General features: G+C 41.0%; 2 protein-coding genes and 1 long non-coding RNA gene across 4 annotated transcripts in view; 1 reads left to right on the top strand and 2 right to left on the bottom strand.

Moving 5' to 3' along the window:
- Positions 1-24354, bottom strand: part of LOC143277491 (uncharacterized) — a 534532-nt gene that overhangs the window by 289596 nt on the left and 220582 nt on the right. The gene's annotated exons all lie outside the window — the stretch shown is intronic.
- The window catches only part of LOC143277494 (uncharacterized), a 297802-nt gene that overhangs the window by 82040 nt on the left and 191408 nt on the right, over positions 1-24354 (bottom strand). The gene's annotated exons all lie outside the window — the stretch shown is intronic.
- The window catches only part of LOC143277422 (uncharacterized), a 91148-nt gene that overhangs the window by 9511 nt on the left and 57283 nt on the right, over positions 1-24354 (top strand). The window contains exon 2 of the mRNA XM_076582225.1: positions 15490-15876. Within this exon, the coding sequence (XP_076438340.1) occupies positions 15490-15876 (387 nt within the window). The remainder of the gene's footprint in view (positions 1-15489; positions 15877-24354) is intronic.

Raw genomic sequence — 24354 nt, 5'->3', positions numbered from 1 at the left:
TGGAAGATCACAATTTGTAAGTGTAAATAGTAGTAAATCATCAAAGGTTAAGGTAGTTAACTAGTGGTGTGCCACAAGGTAGTGTTCTTGGCCCAACCTTGTTCATATACTTTATAAATGATATGCCTGGTGAGGTAGATTGTAAAGTAAAAATTTTTGCAGACGACACCAAGGCTTACTCTGCCATCCGAAATATAGAAGATAGAGATCACTTGCAAATGTGTATACATAATCTGGTTAAATGGACAAATACTTGGCTGTTGCAATTTAACAGTGAGAAATGCAAAGTTCTGCACCTTGGAAAGAATAATCCACAGTATCAGTACACGATACAGGAAAAAGGGGTAACTCGAACAATGGATAGTACAACAGCGGAAAGAGATTTAGGGATCACGATGGATCCAGAACTAAGCTTTGAGGCACATATAAATAATATAGTGAAAAAGGGAAATCAAATTTCTGGTCTTCTTGTGAGAACTATAACTAATAAATCTCCCGAAATTATGATTCCATTGTTCAAAGCTCTGGTTAGACCCATTATTGAATATGGAAACTCAGTATGGTGCCCTTACCTTAAAAAGCACATAAATATGATTGAAGGATTTACCAAGTGTATAACTAGTAATACTAATAGTACTCGTGATCTTAGTTATGAGGAGCGCCTGGCTCTTTTTAATATGCCTAGCCTAGAGTTTAGAAGATTAAGAGGTGATCTCATTGAAGTATAAGATCATGCACATTATTTATGATCCTTGCACCACCTCTTCCTTGTTTACTATGGCTAACTACAATAAAACTCGAGGGCACAACTTCAAAATAAACAAAACTAATTTCGTAACTAACCAGTTCCGCAAGTTCTTTACTAACCGTATCATAAATCTGTGGAATAACCTTTCCTATGACACCATCAATGCACCATCGGTAAACGCCTTCAAAAATCACATTGACAAAAAGTTTAAGAACCATGTATTTTCCACAGAGTTAAATCTTTATTGAGCTGTAGATAAATATAGTATACACTATGCCAGATTTAAACAAGGGTCTGTTCACAACAAGTGATCCAAAAGCACATAAATGGATACTGATTATGAGGGCAAAAGGCTTTTAGCCTATAGCCAAACATTTCTGTGATTTCTGTGATAAGCACGTTGGGTTACGCTGCTGGTCAGGCATCTGCTTGGCAGATGTGGTGTAGCGTATATGGATTTGTCTGAACGCAGTGACGCCTCCTTGAGCTACTGAAACTGAAACTGAAACTGGGCGTTGATCCTTGATCGATGGATACGAAGCTTGGTGTTTTGTGGAGAATTTTTTCCCGACGAAAATGTCATCAGTTGAATGACATAGGTAATTGTTACAATCTCTTACTTACGATGGTTTTTGTGGGAGTTCGTCGGTAAACAAAGAAAATAGTGGGGTTTCGTTGGTAATTTTGGTGGGAGAAATGTCGAATCGGGAAGGTGTGCTGAGGGTCATGTGACCAATCTGCGGATCAAGAGTGATTTCAGTTTGGACTTTTCTGTTAACTGTTCTATTAGTGATTGGTGAAAAGTTCATGCAGGACAAACTCAAACATCAAGAAATGTCAATATAGACTTACATTGACCGAAAATTCAACTTCACATCCGTTAAAATATTTGGGACTGATGTCTGGCTGCACATCATCCAGGATGCATGTACAGTGCCGGCCATTTTATTTATCACTTGTTTTTTTTAAAATAAATTTATTATTATTATTTTTTTTTTTTTTAATCATTTTCTTGTCAAGGATTTGATATTATGTTTGGTTTCAGCTTGGGGTTCTGAGGTCAAACGCCAGGTCTTCCTCAAAGGATGGGCAATATCCACATTTCTTCCCCTGTACTTTTCCATTTATAAGATGGAAAAAGTTGTAAATTGGTTAATAACATTGTAAGATGTACTCTGCATTTCTCCCCCTGCACTCTGACTGGCCTTCTTTACGTCTCTTGACAAGGGAAGAAATGTGGACTATTTTTCAATGTTATTTAAACAAATTGTACAATTTTTCATTCTTCGGAACGTAATGGAATAGAAAGAAGGTTAAGAAAAAGTGTGTGTCATTCAGAGTGTGATCAAATGAAACTTTTGTTTACTGGAAAGGAATGAAGAATGAGACTTGGTTACGGGGCAACAAGAGGACGCTAAGTAGTGACGAGTGGTAATGACATGCCAGGGAGGCAAATTCAAATGGCAAATGGTCTGTTTTCAAAATGATATAATAAATTCTGTAAGTTATAGTGAGGGAGGGAAATGGGGAAATTCGCAACAGGGACATGGTGTAAGGAGATCTACTTAAGACTAAGAGAACTCAGAACTCAGAACTCAAAACGTTTTTATTCAGAGAAAGGTGGGGAGAAAGAGAGAGAGAGATTGAACAAGACTTTTCTGAGGATTTCCGATTTTCCTAGATGTAGGCCGCTCGTTGGTGTTGCGTTACCAGCAAGTCTGTCAGCTCGCTCATTTCCCTTAACACCTGCATGTCCCGGGCAGTATGACCATGTGAGTTTTTTAATCTGAAAGTTGCGCATTGCCTTATGCCACTCGGGGCTTCCCATTCTGTTTTCAATTTTCTGTACGAGGTTCATTGAGTCGGTTAGAATCATGGCATGTTGGTTTCCGGGCGTATGGATGGACGATAGCCACTGGAGGGCATGTGTCACAGCTTCAACTTCCATCGTTAGGCTGGAGGTTGTGACTTTCTAGGCAGCATTCTCTTCCCTAATTGTTTTTCCATTTTGTTTCTTAGTGAATCCCCAACCGGATTGGTCTTTGGTGACTGAGCCATCTGTGTATATGATGTCCTCTTCTTTACTGTTTTCTTCTGTGAGTAGCTTCACTTCCGCATCAGTTTTGCCCACTGGCCATTCCCGACAATGTCTTCCTGGAGTGGGTGAAATGGCTGTGTTGAATACATGGTTGAGGTTTTCGGGGATTTTCTCCAATTCTTTTGTTTCTTTCAGGTCTTGTAGTCGGCATACTAGCTGGATTGTGTCTTCTGCTTGCCCCATCCATGATCTTCCTCGTCCTAGACGGCTGCCTTTTGGTTCTTTGACTGCATCATGCAGTGGGTTTTGAGGGTTTTCTAATGCTTTGAAGTAGGTCTTAACCTGTCCTAACTTGTTTCTGGCCTGCACTGGAGGAAGGTCAAGCAGGTATCGCATGGTTTCTGCGGGCGTGTCTTTTGTTGTTCCAAGGATCAGCCTCATAGCTTCATTTTGAACTCTTTCTAATTTTAGGAGGTTGCTTTGAGATGGTGTTTTTAGCCCAAGTCCGTAGTCGATCACACTGAGGACGAGTGATTGGTATAGCAGGAAGAGGTGGCGTTGTTCAATACCTTAGGATGCCATTGCTTTTAAGACTGAAAGGCCCTTTTTGCATTTGAGAACAGTGTTTTCCGTATGTTTTCTGAAGGTCAGCATCCTGTCAAAGCGTATTCCTAGGTAGCGTAGGCATTCAGTTTTCTCGATCTGACAATGACACATGTGGTGGTGATTTGCTCGCGGTTTTGTTGTTGAGGGTGCACAGCAACGTTTGGGCTTTCACTGGATTGATGGAAGATCCTGTGTCTTTGCACCGTTGAGCAATATTGTTTAGTTGTTTCTGGACGGCTTTAGTTCTTTCCTGAGCATCTTTCGAAGTTTTGAAGACCAGGCCATCATCCGCAAGAGTAAGCACCCGAGCTATTCCATTGCTGTTTAAGTCTGCAAGGCCCTTCGTGTAGACATTGTAGAGGACAGTACAGGAGAGAGCGGAGACCCTTGTGGCATTCCCATGTATAGTTTAGAGGCGTAGGACGACGGTTCTTTCCTGAAGTGCTGCTGCTATCCATCTTGTCAGTGTCATATTTACTCCATACCTTAGTAGCAGCTCCAGAGGTGCGCAAACTGGACTTTATTGTAGGCATCTTCAAGGTCAATTGCTACTGCTAGTGTTTCTTCTTTTCTTTGAAATCCTTCATACACCTCATATGCGAAACCAGCTGCATTTTCCCATGTGGACTTGCCTGTTCTGTAACCACCTTGATTTGAAGGGAGAATGTGCCTGTGTTCAAGATCCCTTGAAAGTTTCCTGGCAATCATGCATTCCACGAGCTTTCCAGCAATGTTTTGCATGGTTAGGATCTGGTAGCGGCTTACCCGACGATAGTTCTTTCCTGGTTTTGGTATGGGTTTTAAGATGCTGTGTGTCCAGTCCTCCGGCACATGTCCATTGTGGAAACTGTTTTGATACAAATTGAAAAGTTTGCTTCTGTCTCTTCCGATAGCTCCTTGTCTGGCCAGGAACCGATTCTTTCTTGCATTTAGCTGTTGCTTCGTTTAGATCATGTATTGTCAAGTCATCATTAGGTCCAGTCTGCATAAGCTTTTGGTTTGACTTCTCAACATATTTCTTTTTTTCATCTAAGTTTCTTTGATGACTCTGTTGTATGAAGAGTTTGAGCAAGGCGGATCCTTTTTCTTTGTTTGTCTTAAGCTTGGTTCCGTCAGTGTCTAACATGTCTGGGGTTGTTGTACACGTTTTCCCTTCCATGCGACGATAAAATTGTCAGAACTCTGTCAATGTTGTGTCATAACTGAGTGCCTCGCAAAACTGTTTCCACTTGTCATTTTTGGCCTCTTGAGCAATGACTTCAAACTGTTTAGTTTTTTCCTTTCATTTTTGTTTCAATATCTTTGTCCGGAGATGGTTTTGTTCTTTCTTTTTGCCAAAGTTTGACAGCCGCATGTTTTTCTATCCAGGCTCTCTGTGTGTCGGTATTCCACCATGGGGGCAGAATAGTTTGCATCCTGTTTGATGCCGTTCTTTTGTTTCTTCTGCATCTTAATTTTTCGATGACGGTTGTCTCTTTGGATTCATACTGAAATGGATCACGTGGTTTCATACAGGGTTTATCTGACAGTTTCTGTAGACTGAAAACTACCGGGAGGTGGTCACTGCCTTGGTGTGGAAGTGTCTCTGCATTCATTTCTGCACTGAATTTTGGAGATGTTAGAGCAATGTCGATCACACTGTCACTGTCCCCTTGTCTTGTTCCAAGGCGAGTTGGGGATGTGGTTGTTAATGGGCTAAGAAGAATTTCCCCCATCATTCCTTCAAGTGCGAGTCCTTGTGGGTTGGTGTTCCGCTGGTCCCATAACTTCGATCTTGCATTAAGGTCTCCACAGATAATGACTGAGTCTCCAAATTCGTTCTCTATTTCCTCTAAAAAGGCCCCATCCTCTTTTGTTGTGCAGGTTCCTGGGTGAACATAGGCATTGATGAGCATGATGCTTTTGTGAATTCCGTCAGGTTTTTCAAGACGCACCCCCACTAGTTCACTTGAGTTGCTACACCATTTCTCTAGATTTCTGGTGGAAACTTTGTTTTTTAGGTTTTTGTTCAATATGATTGCTACTCCTCTTCCTTCATTCCTTTGAAAGACTTTGAAATTCTCAAAATGTATTGGTCTGTCTGCCCTTGTCCTGGTCTCTTGGAGACATAAAATGTCAAAATCATATGCCAGTTTCTCAATTGTTGAGATTCTCATTCTCGCGCTGGAACAATTCCAACTGCCGATTCTAAAGAATTTCTTTGACAGTCGCTCTGCTTTTGTCATTCTGCTACCGAAGCACAATCTTTTCCCACCTCTTTTGCCAAGCCTGTTTTGGGGTTTGGGGTATCTGAATTTATGTCTCGTGCTATGCAGCTGATCCCCGAGGTGCACGCGAGACAGGGTTTTGTTAGTATTCATAGAAGGGTGTTCTATGTGGTGAGGGAAACTATTCGGTTGCCCTGACAGAGCCTCTTATCAGGGAAGGGCAATGGATGTCCATCTGTGTGGAGTCCGTCAGCCTGGTGTTGCCCTAAGGCCAGACTGCATACAGTTAGTGACTGTTTAACCCAACAGCCATTCATCCCATTGGTACTGTCTGTATGAAAGCCATGGGACTGGGGATTTTAGTCAGCTGGTACAAGGGTGCATCTGGGTATTGTTGCGTAGCAGATTGTATTTTTGCGGAAAACTACAGGTCCTTCTGTAATATTCCCCGAGCGAGCGCTGCTCACTTGGGGAGTTTTGAGCCCTCTCAATAATTTTCAAATACACAGTTTCAGCTACACAATTTCAAATCCTGCCCACACAGCCCTCACTTGTGATGTGTCTGCTAAATATTGCATAAGCACAACGGTCGTCTTCGTGTGGTTTCGCTCGGTGCTATACCAATTTTGGGCCCTGTCTGTAATTCACTAATAATTCAATAATTAAACAATAACGCGATGACAAATTATCAGTCAATTACACAGAAAAATCACTTTGTCCACAACAAAGATGACTGATTTTTCCGTGCATTTGACAGACAATTTATCATTGAGCCCTCTCAATAATTTACTAATAATTAAAAATCAAACAATGACGCGATGACAAATTATTAATCAAATTCACAGAAAAATCACTTATCTTTGTTCTGAAGCTTGTAGACTTGTATTTATAAGTGTGCACAATGCATACTTCCTCGTCCTTGATGACAAGTGGGTTGATACTACTGGAGTTCCTGTGGAAGTCAATCACCATCTCTTCTGTCTTGGCGTCGTTGAGCTCGAGGAAGTTCCTGTCACACCAGTCCGCCAGCTCGCCGACCGCATCACGATACTGGGTTTCTTCAGAGTCCCGCATCACGGTCCCGAGAGGGGTGTGTCATCTTGATCAGCAGGTTGCAGGTCGCCCTCGTGCGGCAATCAGCAGTGTAGATGGTGAAGAGAATGGGTGAAAGGACACATCCCTGTGGTGCTCTGGTGTTGGTCACCAAGACGTTGGAGATGGCATGACCCACTCTGACCCACTGAGTCTTGTGGGTCAGGAAGCTGAAGACCAATGTCAAACGACCAATACAACTCATAAATAAATAAGTCGACAAATAATTTCCAGTGACCAGTTTTCATCATTTGTGCATCACAAGGGCAATAATTTTTAGTCAAGTTAACTGAGACCAAATAATGAAAAAGAAACACTCGCGCATGGCGTCGTCTGCTATGGTCTGGAATCGACGAAGGGAGATAGGGTCTTCGTCTGTATCACTGTCGGACATGGCATCCTGTAGGTCCCCTTTCAAAGCCGGCTTAGATTTACGAGAAAGAGTGTTGTGCTGACAGGTCGCCTCTGGAAAACACTCTTGATTATAAAGCCACCACGCGGCGAACTCTCATCTCATCTCATCTATCCCTTGACCCGTGGGTGGGTCGTTGGGGCACCATGGATGACTGCCTGGTCAGCTCGCGCCACCTGCCTCGGTCCTCAGCGGCCCTTTGAGTTGTGGCAAATGGCAGGCCCATCCACTCTTTGATGTTGTCCTCCCACCGCTTTCTCTGTCTGCCTCTCTTCCTCCTTCCTTGTACGGTACCCTGCAGGATGGTCTTGGCTAGGCCGTCTGATCGTGTGACGTGTCCATACCAGCGGAGCTTGCGTTCCTTCACTGTGGTTAGCAGGTCTTTGAATGGGCCAATGGCGTTTTGGACTCTTCTTTTCACTTCCTCATTTGTGATGTGGTCTTTGTATGTAATGTTCAGGATCTTGCGGAAGCATCTCATTTCCAGGGCCTGGATTCTTCTCTGGAGTTCTGCAGTGAGGGTCCAGGATTCGCAAGCGTATAGAAATATTGAGAAGATGAGGGAGCGCATTAGTCTGATTTTGGACGAGAGGGAGATCTTTTTGTCCTTCCATATAGTCTTCAATCGACTCAGTGCGGCAGTAGTCTGCGCGATTCTGGACAGGACCTCTGGTTTCGAACCCTCGTCTGACACAATGGCACCCAAGTATTTGAAGGAGGAGACTTCTTCCAGTTTTTCACCATTTACGTGCAAGTTGGACGTTACGCCTTGGCTGTTGTTGGTCATAACCTTGGTCTTCTCGGCACTCGGCGAACATGGGAAGACAATTCCAGAAAAGTCGCCCATTGTCTAGTGAGATTACACCATGACCTCGTTTTTCTTGTTCGCAATTAAAAGCAAAGAAATACACATTCTCGACAGAACACGTACAGTGACACAAACAACTTTATTGACGTGTTTACTGCATATGAAAATTCTAAAGTGGACACTGAATTAACTAGAATGAACAGAAAAGAAAATTTGAATTGACCTACGCGGCACTGGTCAGCGCAGATCTATAAAAACGGACACACGTTGCAGTGTTTTTGAGGTGATGGGAACGTCTCCTTTTTACCTCGGACTTGAAAAAAAATTTTTAAATGCCCGAAATATACCAAAATAACATGATTTAAACCGTGTTATAACTTCGATTGCTCGTCAATTTAGTCCGCTAAAAGAACACACTCAAATGATATTTATTGAACACGAATATTGAACCCGCGTTACCTTGGGAAAAACCACTCACTCTCGACCCAAACATCCGGGGTTCGAATCCGCATTGAAGCCTTTTTTTCTTCTTTTTTTCCCCCCGCAAAGTTGTATATGATTATAATAACGAATAGAGAACACATTTCAACAAACTAATTTTTAGGCTAGGGAATTTAGATTAAAATTTGCGTTAGGTCCAAATGTGTGCAACAAAACAGTTCTTTTTTTTAACGATAAAATAAAATAAATCATACTGATCACAATGACATAAAGTTCTCCACTACAGGGGGAGGAGGGCCATGAACATAATAAGATTTTGATTTTTAATGTCAAGAATCGTGGTTTTATTGCTTCTGCCCGTGTAAGAGCGACTTACAAATAGTCGCAAGGCAAGAACATGCGATGCAAGCGCGGTATAAAGGCCGCCAGAGGAAAGCGTTCAGCGCGGTACAGTACATTTGACAGACTGCTGCCGCGCTGATGCAGATCTGTAGGTAGGACACTGGCAGACAACAGATTCTGTGCAGAGAGCTAGTAAGAGAGCTCTTTGGGGTCAAAAGGAGACAAGCATTTTCAATTTTGTGTATTCTATACTAAAATGGTGGAAGATGCAAATTTGCTTTTGTGGATGTTTTCCAGTTTCTTGCCAGTCGTGACATATCATAAAGAATGAAATCGGTATTATACTGACTGCAATGGCGAATTTATGAAGGCAGCGTGTGATCATTTATAGTTTGTAAGTACAATATTTATATGTGTTAACCAGATTTTTTTCAATGAACACAATTGTTGGTGCTCTGTCCAGATAATTAATTTGGAAAGTATGGAAGGCAGATGATGGCAAAATCGACCAACATCATATCTTGATGTGAAAAGAACGGTATGAAATACATATTTTTCTTTGGAAATTAACTGGTATATGCAAATGTGACTCGTGAACCCTGGCGCAGTAGACATCAATTTAGCATGGGATATAAATTATAATCATAATAATAACAATGAATCATATATTTTATTAATCATTATCATGTATTACTTTGTTGTAACATGTGTAATGCTGAATTCAAGTTATCTGAACTAACGTTCCTGACATAGATGTTTGAATTACTGGATTTATAATACTGATAAAAATTAATCTTTCATGCAATCCTTAGCCTATGCAATGAAATCAAACAAAATCTGTGTAAAATTATGTATTTTATTAATGATTACATAAAACCTTATGACATACGTAACATGGAACCCAAAATACCTAAACAAACTTCCCCACCCTGGATGATTTCATTTTTCAGAAACTCTGCAGGCACTCCATTTTGACATCAGTTCTCCCCAGTGTATAACTGTTTACAGTACTACTGTTCATCCTATTATAAAATGGGAATAGTATGATTTATATCACTTGACAAAAGTTATCCGCTTTATCTGAAGAATTGTGATAAAGCACCAGATTTTAAAAAATCTTTTTATTCATTCAAACAACAAAAATCTGATTAGCTTTATCCTCACAGTGAACAAATCTGTAGGATTACAGAAAACAAAATGTAATAAAAGTAAAACTATGAGAAAAAACAAAAATAAAACAACAATAACAACAATAACTAAGGAATTTTATTATCTTTGTAAAGCAGAACCGAAGAACATGTGTTCTGTGTCCTAACGTAACACTTGACTTCATCTCAAGCACTTCTAAATGTGAAATGCTTCAAACTAAATTATTAAAAATTTTTTTTAAATAATAATAAAAAAAACAAAAACAAAAAAAACACTGCATCTCGCCATGCGTCAGAAACAGTGATTGTGTCTAAACTTAAGGGGATGAGAGAAAAATGCATAAACAAACCATAACAACAACGAAATTAACATACACAGTTCATTTTCAAGCAATATATCAACCATTGGGTGTGAATAAACACACCTGGAGATTTCCGCGTAACATATACACATTTCACACACGATTGAAGGGTGTGTGTCAACCCGATTTATGCTTTCCCATGATGAATTTGCATGGTTTATGTGAAAATAGTTCTAATGTTATTTACATGTATATTTTTATTGGGACGTTTGCATGCATAGATGTAAAACAGAAAAGCGGAACCGAAAATTAATATGCAAAGTTGATTGCATTTAAATAGTTGTATAAGCATTTTTACCAGAAAATGACAGTATGTGCTGTCGAAGATAGATGTGTTGACCACCTGTTGCAAGTAAAGAACATGTAGTGTATTCATGAATGTGCTTGCGTCTTTACGTCTGTCACGAGGGTTTTTTGCGTAATACTAATTATTAATATTAACTGAATATACCATTTTTATTGATGATCAATTGTCTGGACAGTGCTCTGACAATGTTCATTGAAACAAGCCTGGTTAACACTTATTTAGATATTCATAGTCTACACGTTAACTCAATCCATGCCAAGAGTGTTTGCCCTTGCCAATCCCTGAAAACCCAGGGTTTGTATAGGATGGGGAAAAAATTGTAAAAAAAACAAATAAACACCCAGACAATTGATATTTAGTATATGTATGCATGGAATATTGTTCCATATGTGTGCAAAAAATCAAAGTATTTACTCACCATCTTGATGTTGATCGCGGTATCCATATTTTGTGTATTTTTTTTAGCATTTTTGCACCCATCAGAGAGGTACACCAACATGTTCCACATCACATTCTAACACTATTTGAGGAACTGAAGACCTAGTGCATGCAATGAAGTATGAACAGGTGGTGAAAAAAGTTGAAATTCACACATACAAAAAAAAAAAAAAAAAATTGTCTCTACATAATGAAAATCAAAGAACAAAGAAAAAAAACCTCAACCGGCTGGGTGTTGACTGGCCTAACTAGTTAGCTGACAAACCTGGTATGCCAGTGAAGGGATGTGCAAGAGGGAAAAAGGAAAAATTGTCAGTCCAATCACTGGTGAGAACACTTGCAAAATCGTCCGTTTCCTCAGTGGTTTCGTCGTCTGTGTCTGTCTCATCTGCAGGCACATGTTCCTCACTTTCCTCTCCATTGTAAACACTCTCTTCAGCGGCCGAATCTATTTCTAGTTCATCGGGATCTGGTACAAATTCACTGTCTGAAGAATCAACATTATCTCCTTCGACATCAGAGCCTTCAGTTTGGATCATTTCCAAAGCATCTTCGACGCTGAGTAACATTTCACCTCTCCGACCGTGTCGAACACTTCGCCGTGACGCCATCTTGTCAAACAACTTACAAAGCTGACAGGGGGCACACTTTGTTATCAACTGCGGTTGAGCTTATCGCGACACACACGCAGCGTGTGTGAATGAAAAGCTGACCAGAGGTGACGTAAGGTATCACATCTGCTTTTGATTTTTGCATCCGACGCGTCACTCCGACAGCACGACTTTTTAAAATCCAAGTCCGCATATGCGGACATTGGCATCCAACGCTTTCTCCGACGATGTCCGCATATGCGGACAATGGCAGCGAGTGAGTTAAAAAGAAGAGCATGAAGTATATCCAAGTTGTGCATTGCATAAAATTTCAACAAAATTATGCTTAGAACTAAATGATCCCGTGCTGCCTTAGTAAATTCATTTTTGCAGTCAGTATAATACTGTCTTCTTCTTCTGCGTCCCGGCCACGCTAGATTTTCAGTCCGGTCAGGACAGCAAAGTCCGCAGTCTATCGCAGGGACCCCACTGGTCCCCACAGTTTCTCTTGGAGCTCCAACGGGCTGGGCCATGCCTGGCGTCTCAGAGTGTCGAAGGTGGGACAGGGCTGCATGATATGGGAGGGGGTCTGTGGGCCTGTGCCACAAGGGCACTGGTCAGTATTTGATATCTTCAGACAGTAGAGGTGGGAGAGGAGCTGACAGTGTCCCGTTCGCAGTCTGAAGATTGTGACCTGTGCTGCTCTGTCCAGCTCATGGATGCTGTCCTTTTTGTCTTCCATCCCAACGTCTAGACGTTGGCGCCATGCTTTCCTCTCAGTATCGTTTTTGCCTTGCTGTACTACACTGGGTGGGCTGGCTGCTCTAATTTGCTGCCTGTCTTGGATAGGCGGTCCGTCTCTTCATTGCCCCCTATTCCACAGTGGGGTGGGATCCACTGCAGTACCACAGCAGTTCTCTGCTTGAGGAGATTCAGTTCTTGCCTGATGTCTCTTAAGATCTCCTGGAGACTGCAGGATAGACTTGCAGTCAGTCAGGAACACTGTGTTGGTGGGTAGTGTGTCTTCCTGGCTGAAAGTCTGGGCTGCGAGTAGCAGAGCACAGGCCTCAGCATGGAAGTTGGTAGACAGGGTGCCTATAGCCACTGACCTGCTGATGGTTTTGCCATCAGGGAATCTAATATACACCCCACTTCCTCCATTCTTCGCTGCCTCTTCAGCAGACCCATCTGTGTATGCTCTTTCCCAGGTATCGGGAGGGTATTTGGTGCTTAGTGCTTCCAGAGTCAGCGACTTTAGTTCAGCTGCTATGTGGCACTCCTTGCTCTTGACACCTGAGATGTTGAGCATGATGGCTGGGGTGTCTGCCTGCCAGTCCTCATTGTCTTGGAGGGATTCACTTGGCTGATTGGTTGCCGACAAAGGGTGGTGGTGTTTCCTCTCAGGAGCCTTGATGACGTGGTTTGGACTCTGTTGCTTCAGTCTGTTCTTTGTGGGAGCTTTCAGTTTGGGGAGAAGGGGGTGTGAAGAGAGAGTCTCTTCAGTTTTTCATTTTGCCTCAGGAGATTCTCTTGTCTTTTTTCTTCTAGTGAAAGGAGGCCTGTTGTTTTCTCCACTGCTGACACTGGAGTGGTTTTCATGCTGCCTGTGATGAGTCTGAGGCCAGCATTCTGTGTCTTGGTCAGGCTGTCAAGGTTGGTCTTAGCAGCAGTTGACCAGGCATTGGCGGCATATTCCATGTGGGGTCTGACTGTTGCGGTATACACCGTTTTTAGTATTTTTGTGTTGGCCCCCTATTTTGTTCCTGTCAGCTTCTTCATCAGGGCCATTTTCCAGAGGCTTCTGCTGAGCATAGAGCTAATTTGAGGGGTCCAGGTGAGCTTTCTGTCCCGTTTCACTCCTAGGTAGGTTGGGGTGTCTTGCTGGGTGATTTCTTGACCGTCCATGCCTAGGGTGAACTTTTCTGTCTTGGGTGAGAGGGAGAAGCAAGTGGCTTCTGTCTTGGTCCTGTTGATGATGACCAGCCACACTCTTGCCCAGTCTGAGATGTGGTTCAGAGCCTCTTGTATCCCGACGGTGGCAGTGGTGACTTGCTCCACTTCAGTCCAGATGGCAAGGTCATCTGTGTGCAGAGCCTGAGGGATGTGGGTGGTCAGATAGTCGGTAATGTTTTCAATGAAGATGGTGAACAGGGTAGGCGAGATAACTCCACCATAAGGTACCCCTTCCCTGATCTTCACTGAATGACTAGTTTGGCCTTCTAGCTTGACCCAGGCTGTCCGGTTGAACAGGTAACTTCAGATCCATAAGAACATTCTGCCACACACTTTCTTCTGGAGCAGCTTGAAGAGAAGGCCCTCCTTCCAGACTCTGTCAAATGCTTTGCTGAGGTCAACAAAGACAGCAAAAGTCCTCATCTTCTGTTGGAAGCCGTCTTCAATGTCTTGTGTTAGCAAGGTGGTCTGGTCTTCGGTGCTCCTGTTCTTCCTGAAGCTGGACTGTGTGGGTGAGAGGAGCCCATTCTTTTGCAGGTGGTATTGCAGACGTCGGTTGATCATTTGCTCCATGGTTTTGTTGAGTCAGCTCAGGAGACTGATGGGGCGGTAGATGTTTTCACTGTGTTTGTCTTTTACCTCCTTGAGGATAGGGACAATGATGGCCTGTTTCCAGCTGATTGGAAACATCCTGGTATTCCAGGACTGGTTGAAGATGTCCAGAAGCTTCTGTTTGGCATGGTCCCCAAGGTGACAGATCATCTCGTTGGTGATCCCATCCTTGCCTGGTGACTTCTTCATCTTTAGCTGTCTAATGGAGCAGTTCAGTTCACTGATGGTAAGTTCAGAAGTATAATACTGTTTTCATTTTTATGAAATGTAATGACTGGTAAGAAACTGGAAAACATTCATAAAAGCAAATTTGCGTCTTCTACCAATTTAGTGTAAGGTACATGAAATTAAAAATGTTTGTTTCTTTTTGACCCCCAAAGAATCTTCTTATTTTCTGTACGGTATCTGTCATCTGAAGCATTGCCCAATTAACAGAGGTATAGGACAGCATCAGCGCGGCAGCAGTCAGTCACATGTACTGTAACGCTAAACACTTTCCTCTGGCGACCCCTTATACTGCACTTGCGTAACCATCACATTCTCTTGCCTTGCAACTCGTAAGGTGCTCTCTCATGGCCAGAAGTGTGAAAAATAAAATAAAAACTCAAAATCTAATGATGTTCCCACCCACCTACAGTGGTAAACTTTATATCAGTGTGATCAGTATGATTTATTTCTGTTTTATCGTAACAAAAACGGTTTTGTTGCTCACATTTGGACCATTTTTGTATCTGCCCTGGACTGTATGGATTTTTATGGGTTTTTTTTCTTTAAGTGTGTATCACAAGTGAGTCTTGAAGGCCTTGCCTTTCTTGTTTTTTATGCCATATTTGCTTTAACTTTGTTGAGTCTTTTACAGCGTGGTATTGTGTACTGACTTCATTATGAGTATTTATTCAATATGTTGTGCAGGTGTATATTATGTAGATAGTGTGTGTCACTGTGTGTGTCACTGTATGTGTGTGTGTGTGTGTGTGTGTGTGTGTGTGTGTTCAAATAGTTCAAAGGTGATGTTTTTATCAGGCTTGCTTTGTTTTGACTTGAACTTTTTTTTTTGGTGGGTTTCATTGTTGTTACTTCATACATGTCATGTTATGTGCCATCTTAGTTTTGTGTTGTGCTTGTAATCTGTATCACAGACTTCTTCACTAATATTGCTAACTGAGAGTATGTGAGATAATAAGGTTGATCTGATTCTGACTGATGAAAGTACTGGAAACTTCATTCACCAACCACTGCATTTTCTGTTTGGTTCTTGTTCATTTTAAAATATCAGGAATCACATGAGAATCATGATGGCTTTGCCTGTTATAGAAAAATATTGTTGTTTTTAAATGTTGATACAGAACTAGGTGTGTAATTCCATTAATTTCCCCGTGTTTCAGGATTTGCCAGGAGTCAGTACATGTACTGTCCCCCACAAGACTGGGAACTGGGGTCCACTGTCACCCTGAGGTGTTACCCGCCCAAAGTGGACTACCCATCCAAGTGTGTGACTGACTTTACTGATACTGTTGAATTCAACAGACGTCCTCTGTCTGGTAACCCTGAGACAAGCTGCACACTATCTGGTGTTTCCAACAACACGTGCACTGCGTCTCCCAACCAGTGTAGCTGTGAAACAGGCAATACCACCCACTACATTCTCCAGCACACCTTCACTGTTCAAACTGACGATGACGGAACATGGCAATGCAACGTCAGGTGTAACAACGGCCTTGCACCACAACTGCAGTACAGCAGTGACAACTGTGACAACAGGGACGTTGTTGGTAAGTCTGCCTTTGAGGTGTTGGCTCTTATGGTGGTGGTGGTGGTGGTGGTGGGTGGTGGGTGGGTGTGTGTGTGTGTGTGTGTGTGTGTGTGTGTGTGTACATATATATACTATAGATAGATATATGTGTGTGTATGTGTGTGTGTGTGTGTGTGAATGAGCGTGTATGCATGAGTTTGTGCATTCATGTATTTGTGCATGTGTGTGTGTCTGCATGTGTTCCCCACATTAGAGTGACACACAGTTTTTATTTTTATTTTATTTTATTTTTTTACAGTATTTTCTTTCCATTTATTCAAATTGTTGAGTCTGCATATATATATATATATATATATATATATATATATGTGTGTGTGTGTGTGTGTGTGTGTGTGTAATATGTAAGTGATTTTGCAACTGGATTGTCCTTTTTGGTAGGTATGTTGTCCCTGTGTTCTTTGAATAGGTCATTGAGGGTTCTCAGTATTTCGGTCAGCAGCCATTGAGGGTTTTGTTTTCTGTCTGCTCTAACGGTCTGTCTGCCTCTACCTTTTCAGTCCCTCCAATTTTGATTTTGTTTAGAATTTTATATTATCTGCTTTATTTTAACCTCTTAAGTCAATTGCCTACGTGAGTACATATACATTGTAGTTGCGGCCAGATTGCTTTCATGATGGGAAACCCACTTTTCAGACTTTCTTGAATTTTCCTTCAACCAGATAGAGAAATAGTGTCACAACTGTTGACCAACCCAGAAGGAGAGTGTATTTCAATCATGTATCTTCTTTTTCTGTGTTCTTGGGCTGCAACTCCCACATTCACTTGTATGTACACAAGTGGGCTTTTACGTGTATGAGTGTTTTTACCCCGCCAGGTAGGCAGCCATATACCGCTTTCAGGGGTGTGCATGCTGGATATATTCTTGTTTCCAAAACCCACCGAAAGCTGACAGGGATCACAGGATCTTTAACGTGCGTATTTGATCTTCTGCTTGCATATACACATGAAGGGGGTTCAGGCACTAGCAGGTTTGCACATATGCTGACCTGGGAGATCGGAAAAATCTCCACCCTTTACCCATCAGGTGCCGCCACCGAGATTGGAACCCGGGACCCTCAGATTGAAAGTCCAACACTTTAACCACTGACTATTGCGCCCATCCAATCATGTATAATATGACAGTCCTTAATCCTGTGTGTCATGTGCGGCTGGAGTTTAAACGTTGACCAACTGCCACCCCATCAGGATGAGCACACACATGGCTGATGACACCAGCCTTATTGGTCAACTTTAGACATTATATCACAGACACTGTTTGTCATGTACAGCTGCATATCACGAGCCTGAAAATGGTCAAAACAGGTTGCGTGCAACATGGGGGGTGTGGCTTAGTAAGTGGGCGTGGGAAAGGTATAATGCGTGTGCCATGAGAACATCAAGAGGGATAGGAAGGCCATTGAGATTAAGTGGAGGGGGAGGGAAAGGAGGAAGAACAGAGGGGATTAGGGACTTTGATGATGGCATGGGTTGATACATTTGGGAAATGTCTGTAGCTTGACAATTTTGTTGCCATTTTTGTTTGGTCACAACACCAATGGATACCAGGACTTCTTTGGTGGGTTTTCTTTGTTTTCATGCCTGTTTGTGTTGTTAATTTTTTTGTGGTGGGTTTTCTTTGTTTTCATGCCTGTTTGTGTTGTTAAATTTTTGTTGTGGAAAAATTCAAAATGATATAGCTGTATTTTATGTTGAAACGAAAAATTACATTGCTGAAAATATACTCGATTGTTCAACCATCTAAAAATTGAATCCATGTTCAACCATCTAAAAATTGAATCCATACTTCACACAATTGCTTTCAATAGAAAGCTCAGTAACTTTGATTTCTGAGAATCATAGGGTTTGTGTACATTGACAAAAAAACTGTAGCCTGTAGATTTTTTTGTTAATCCATAATAATAGTAATAATGGATACTTGTTGAGCACTTTCCTCCCAGAAAGAGAGCTCAAAGCGCTTTACAATAAACATCACACACACACACACACACACACACACACACACGTGCGTGCGCGCAATAACTTACAAAAGGAAGAAGGGGGGAAAAAGACTTGATGCACAAAAGCATTCAAAGACTACACCTGTTACATTTCTTAGTCACACACACACACACGCATGCACACTTGCACGCACACACACAAGCAAGGAGTCTGCATGGATTATAACTGAATGTCATTGGAAAGGGATGAAGGTCTGAAAAGGCGTTTTCAAAAGGATGTGTTTTCAGAGCAGTTTTAAAAGATTGAAATGAGGAATAGTGGCGAATATCGTGAGGTAAACTGTTCCATACTTACGGAGCTGAATGAGAAAAGGAAGAATCATGGAAGGACTGGATTTTAATACGGGGAGCGAGTAGCCTCTGTGAATTGGAAGATGGTCTGAGTTGTTGTGGGGGTTGTGTTGGTTTGAATGACTTCTCTCAAATGCTGAGGGGTGGCATACGAAATGGAGTTGAAGGTAAGAGTTGCGACTTTATACCAATGCGGGCAGAAATTGGTAACCAATGAAGAGAATGCAGAAGATGTGTGATATTGTCAGTCTTTTTTGTTCCAAAGATTAACCTTGCTGCTGCGTTTTGAACTTCTGGATTTTATGTATAAAGTGTTGAAGACAACCAATGAGGAGTCAGTTACAATAATCAAGTCTGGACAAGACAAGATCACATCAGAGTTGTGTTGCTTGAGTAGTAAAGAGATGTTGGATGGAACTGATCTTTCGAATCTGAAAGTATGCAGCCTTGCAGAGGTTGTTTATATGTTTCTTCATTGAAAGGTTTCAACCAAACTTCACACCCAGATTTTTCACTAAGTCTGAATCTCCAGTTTTGAGAGAGGAAGGTAAAGAGTAGTTTATAGACAGTCTGCTTGAAGAAATAACGATAGCTTCAGTTTTACTATCATTTAATTGTAGTTTGTTTTGATTCATCCATGCCTTAACGTCAGCAATACACTATTGAAGTGCCCCAAATTTACATATTTTCACTGAAAATTCCCTTGCAGCTAGGCATTGCAGCAGAGTTATCCCTGACAGTGAACAGCTTAATGAAACAGCTGTGAACCCCAGGGCATAAGGATTGTACAAGTCATCCCCACTTAAAAGTCAGCCTCGCTTGTGTTATTTCATGAATTTTGTTTAGTCAACACAAACAATTTTTTGGCTGTGGCCAACAGCCATCATTATCTGAATAAACTTTGCTTGCTAAATGTTACCTCCTGAAAATGGACCACATTTTTATGTCGTGCAGAAACGTTTCCCCAGAGAAAAAACAACACACACACACACACACACACACACACACACACACACACACATCTCTCTTTCTCTCTCTCTCTCTCTATATATATATATATATATATATATATGTATGTATATATATTTATATATATGTATAATCTATACACCAAGACAGTACTACAAATTGCAAGAATGAACAATCATACACACACACACACACACACGACAAAAATACCCTGCACATGCGTGAACACACGCTCGCGCACACAAAAACACCCACTCACAAACACACACACCCTACATGATGATTTCAGTAGAGGGTAAGGTGGGGTGGGTAGGAGGAGGAAGAATGCAGACAATTAGCTATGCTTTATCACATCCAAAGGCCTGTTTGGATAGATGTGTTTTCAAATTTGTTTTGAAAGAAGACAGCGTTTGTAAGTGACAGAGATCAAGAGGAAGAGAAATAGACTCTAACAGAGAGAGTTCTGAGCTCTTCTCTCCCCCTGCCTGGCAGAGTGTTAGAGCCTGCTGGTGGCTAACTCCCAAATCTTAGATTATAATCATCTTGTTTCAGTTTCAGTTTCAGTAGCTCAAGGAGGCGTCACTGCGTTCGGACAAATCCATATACGCTACACCACATCTGCCAAGCAGATGCCTGACCAGCAGCGTAACCCAACGCGCTTAGTCAGGCCTTGAGAAAAAAAAAAGAAAAAAAGAAAGAAAGAAAGAAAAAAAAGGTGAATAAATAATAGATAATCTTACATAAATAAATAAATAATATTTATGATATAAAAAAGGTAGTAGTAATGATAATAATAAAATAATAATAATAATAAAAAATAGATAGATAAGTAAATAAGACAACAATGATGATAAATAAGCAAATAAATGTAAAACATGAAGACACACATTCATACATACACCCACACAATTCTCAGATCATTCTCAGAGGATAGGTACACAAATATATAAGCATGCACTCAAGGCCTGACAAGCGCGTCTGGCCATGCTGCCGTCAGGCATCCGCCTAGCAGATGCGGTGCAGAGCACATGGATCCGTCCGACCACAGTGTCGCCTCCCTGACGGAAACTGAAGTCGTGAAGCTGAGTGGTTATGCTGGGAGAATTCAGTTTCAGTAGCTCAAGGAGGCGTCACTGCGTTCGGACAAATCCACACACGCCACACCACACCCGCCAAGCAGATGCCCGACCAGCAGCGCAACCCAACGCGCTTAGTCAGGCCTTGAGAAAAAAAAAAAGAAAAAGATAAATAAGCAAACAGATGTAAAACATGAAGACACACATTCACATATACACCCACACATGCATAACAGATATGCACCGAACATGCAGTTTCACAGATATGAAAGCACAGTCAAATACATATAAACGTACATGAGCTCCAACACACACACACACACCACACACATTACCCTGCACCTCCTCTACCCCCCTCTTCCACACACTCATTTCTAGTCTACGTATCACAGCTTCCATGGCACACACACACATACATACACACACACCCACACACACACAGAGATGAACACTTACTTGTACAAGCGCACAAATATCTCCACACACATATGTACAAAGATGTATATATATATATATATATACGTTCCAATATCCTGTTGCTCCCACAGTGTAGGCATGCATACACTCACAATCATCTTGTAATGTTTTATTATTACGATAGCTTGTGATTAGTCAGGCTGGATCACCAGATGCCATCTTATGTTAAATTTCTCTTCAGAGTGTGTGGTTAGTTGAGTTGGTCCAAATAAGATATGTATCCAGTATAGACTGCATATTGATTGAACAAGCTCAGTACAGTAATAAGGTATGATAAGATGTCAAGCTGATACAGACTTACAGAGTGCTACAGAGCAACTGCTTTTTGTTGTGTCTTGTGTTGGAGCTGTGAACTTCGTCACACCCCAAGTTGAACCCACAAAGTGACAAATGTTGTGAATGGTTGTTCAGTTTGCTGTGTCAAAGCTGGAATATGAGGAAGAACACTCTTCCCATGTCACTTTGAAATGCAATGCAGGAACCTCCGACAATTTTGCTGTTCCAGGCACCAGTACACATGTATGCATGTATACACTAACAAAGTTATGATGGTGACATGCTCACCTTGCTTTTTTGGTTTTTTGTTGATATCTCCTGTGTCATGATCAGTTATGAAGCAGTGGCTGACTGTAGCTGTCATTTCAGAGGAGGGGTTATGGGAAGGAGAGGAGAGGGGTTATGAATAATATTGATATTTTATATAGTGCTGAATCTCATTCAGAGACAAATTTAAGTGCTTAAACACCAGTCATTCACATGCATGCATAATTCTGATTCACAAAGACAAAAGACGAAACACACACACGCACACACACACACACACACACACACACACACACATATATATATATATATATATATAGACATACCATATATTAAACACATCTGGAGAAACTGAAGACAAGGAAGAGGGAAGGGCAGAAAAGGGGGGCGGAGGGGGGCTGTTTTGGGAAGAGGTAAGTTTTAAGGCCGGATGTGCTGGGGTACAAAGTAACCTGTGGCCTTTTTTCTGCTCCACACCAGTGTGGCCAAAGTGGGAGAGAGAAAGAGAGATGGAGATTATATTTCACAAAGTATGTAAATGGTCAACAGTTTCCATCATTATCCATTTAAAACTGTCCATGAGAAAGAGAGATGTGAATCCTGCATGCCAATAAGCAAAGGAATGTATCTATATGACTGTACAAAAGCATGCGCTGTACATAATATACTTTGGAAAAAGAAGAAAAAAACTGAGCCAGTTAGGGACTCATGAACCAGTGGAACAAAATAGCGGATGAGCCCAAACGAAACAAAACAAGAGAGGCAAGGCCTTCAAGACTCACTTGTGATAAATTAAGTCCCCTAGCATTAATTACAGAGTAATTTCCCTTCCTTACTACCTGCACCAAAACGTTTACAAAATAAATAAAAATTCCATGCTTAGCAAAAGAAGTTCCTGTTTGAACAAAAAAAAAAAATAATGACTCCTCTTGTTGTTGTGTCAGAATAAGAGGTCAAAGTGCCAAGTTTAGAGAATACAAAAAATATAAATATAACAGTAAATGCACTTTGCATATAATTAGGCTTCTTTTTTTATTTTTTTGTGCCCATCCCAGAGGTGCAATATTGTTTTAAACAAGATGACTGGAAAGTACTGAATTTTTCCTATTTTTATGCCAAATTTGGTGTCAACTGACAAAGTATTTGCAGAGAAAATGTCAATGTTAAAGTTTACCACGGACCCACAGACACACACACACACCGAGACAACTGAACACCGGGTTAAAACATAGACTCACTTTGTTTACACAAGTGAGTCAAAAATGAAAACAAAGAAAGAAAGAAAAAAGAAAAAAAGAAGAAGAGAAAAGTGAGGAAGAAAGGGTGAAAAAACAACAAAAAGATAATCACAGGTATTGATCAACATACCTCAAACCTAAACTGGAATGTCATGGAACTGATGTTCACAAAATAAATCTATTCATGTACATGTAAACCAAGAGGTAAATATGTTAATGGTGTGTTACATACCAATGCAACACAGATCCATGCAATACTAAATGAGTGAACCAAATATCTATCTTTCTGTCACTTAAGGTTGACTTGTGTCCATAGAACAGTTAAGTCAACCATATTTCAGAAGTGGACTTTTTCACACCTTGGAAAAGACAACGTTGATAAGTTTACCTTTTTAGTTTTATTTTCTTTTTGGTCCCATCTGGAGACTACCATATATATGTAGAGCAGCAGTTAACCGAGACAGAACATTTGAGTTAATATGATTAAAAGCATATATATATATATTTGTATTTGTATTTCTTTTTATCATGACAGATTTCTCTGTGTGAAATTTGGGCTGTTCTTCCCAGGGAGAGTGCGTTACTACACTACAGTGCCACCCTTTTCTTTTTTCCTGCGTGCAGTTTTATTTGTTTTCTCAATCGAAGTGGAATTTTCTACAGAATTTTGCCAGAAACAACCCTTTTGTTGCCATGGGTTCTTTTACGTGCGCTAAGTGCATGCTGCACACAGGACCTAGGTTTATTGTCTCATCCGAATGACTAGCATCCAGACCACCATTCAAGGTCTAGTGGAGGGGGAGAAAATATCTGCGGCTGAGCTGTGATTTGAACCAGCGCACTCAGATTCTCTCGCTTCCTAGCCGGACGCATTACCTCTAGGCCATCACTCCATATATATATATATATATATATATATATATGTATGTATGTGTGTGTGTGTGTGTGTGTGTGTGTGTGTGTGTGTGTGTGTGTGTGTGTGTGTGTGTGTGTGTGTGTGTGTGGTAATCTGGTATTGTGATGGGACAGTTTTTGCAAAACTGTAATGAATAACTTTTGTGTTTATTTGACATGAACTGATGAAGGCATAGTTTAAGTTTTTTTGTGATTATTGTGAAAAAGGAAAAGAATGCTTTCAATAATAACGGAAATCTGAGTGAACTAACAGGTTTTGGGATGTTAATAAACACATTTCATCAGCAGGTTTTTGACATAAATGAACAACATTATGAGGCAGAAATATGGGGCATGATGGGGCTTGTAAAAAACAGACGTTAATTTTTTTTATTTAGTTCTGTTCACTTATTTACATTGAAGTGGTTTCTTGGACAGTTGGATGTTAATCACAATTTATCATGTTAATAACAATAATAACAATATCATTATGAATACCGGGTAATGAAGAAATAATAGTTATCAATGTAAAAATTATAATGATAATCAGTGGACAGGCTTAAAGCTTTCCCAAACATGGTTTTCTGTTGCAAAAAACACTGTGAAACATGTCACATTGTTGGAGCATTGTTGTAGGACGGTATGTTGATAACTAATGCAAACGTTATCTACTACCTTTTTAAACACATTCTTTGAGGTGATGTGAGGAGTTACTAACTTTTATATTATCAACAAGAAAAACCAACACTGTTGGACTTGAAGCGGCCGCCATTGCATCCCACATTGTGCAAACTTTTTCAGGCTTCAAGAGTTATTGTACCTCGTGTGACATCAGCGACTGTCTGTCTGACAATTTATAAGTGTAGATTAGATGAGAGAACTCATTATCGTGTGTGTGTGTGTGTGTGTGTGAAGAAGGATGCACATGCTATTGATTGGGTGCTGCATTGAA

The sequence above is a fragment of the Babylonia areolata genome, chromosome 34 (genome assembly GCF_041734735.1).
Source record: "Babylonia areolata isolate BAREFJ2019XMU chromosome 34, ASM4173473v1, whole genome shotgun sequence".
Lineage (NCBI taxonomy): Eukaryota > Metazoa > Mollusca > Gastropoda > Neogastropoda > Buccinidae > Babylonia > Babylonia areolata.
This window is presented reverse-complemented; position numbering and strand designations above follow the sequence as displayed.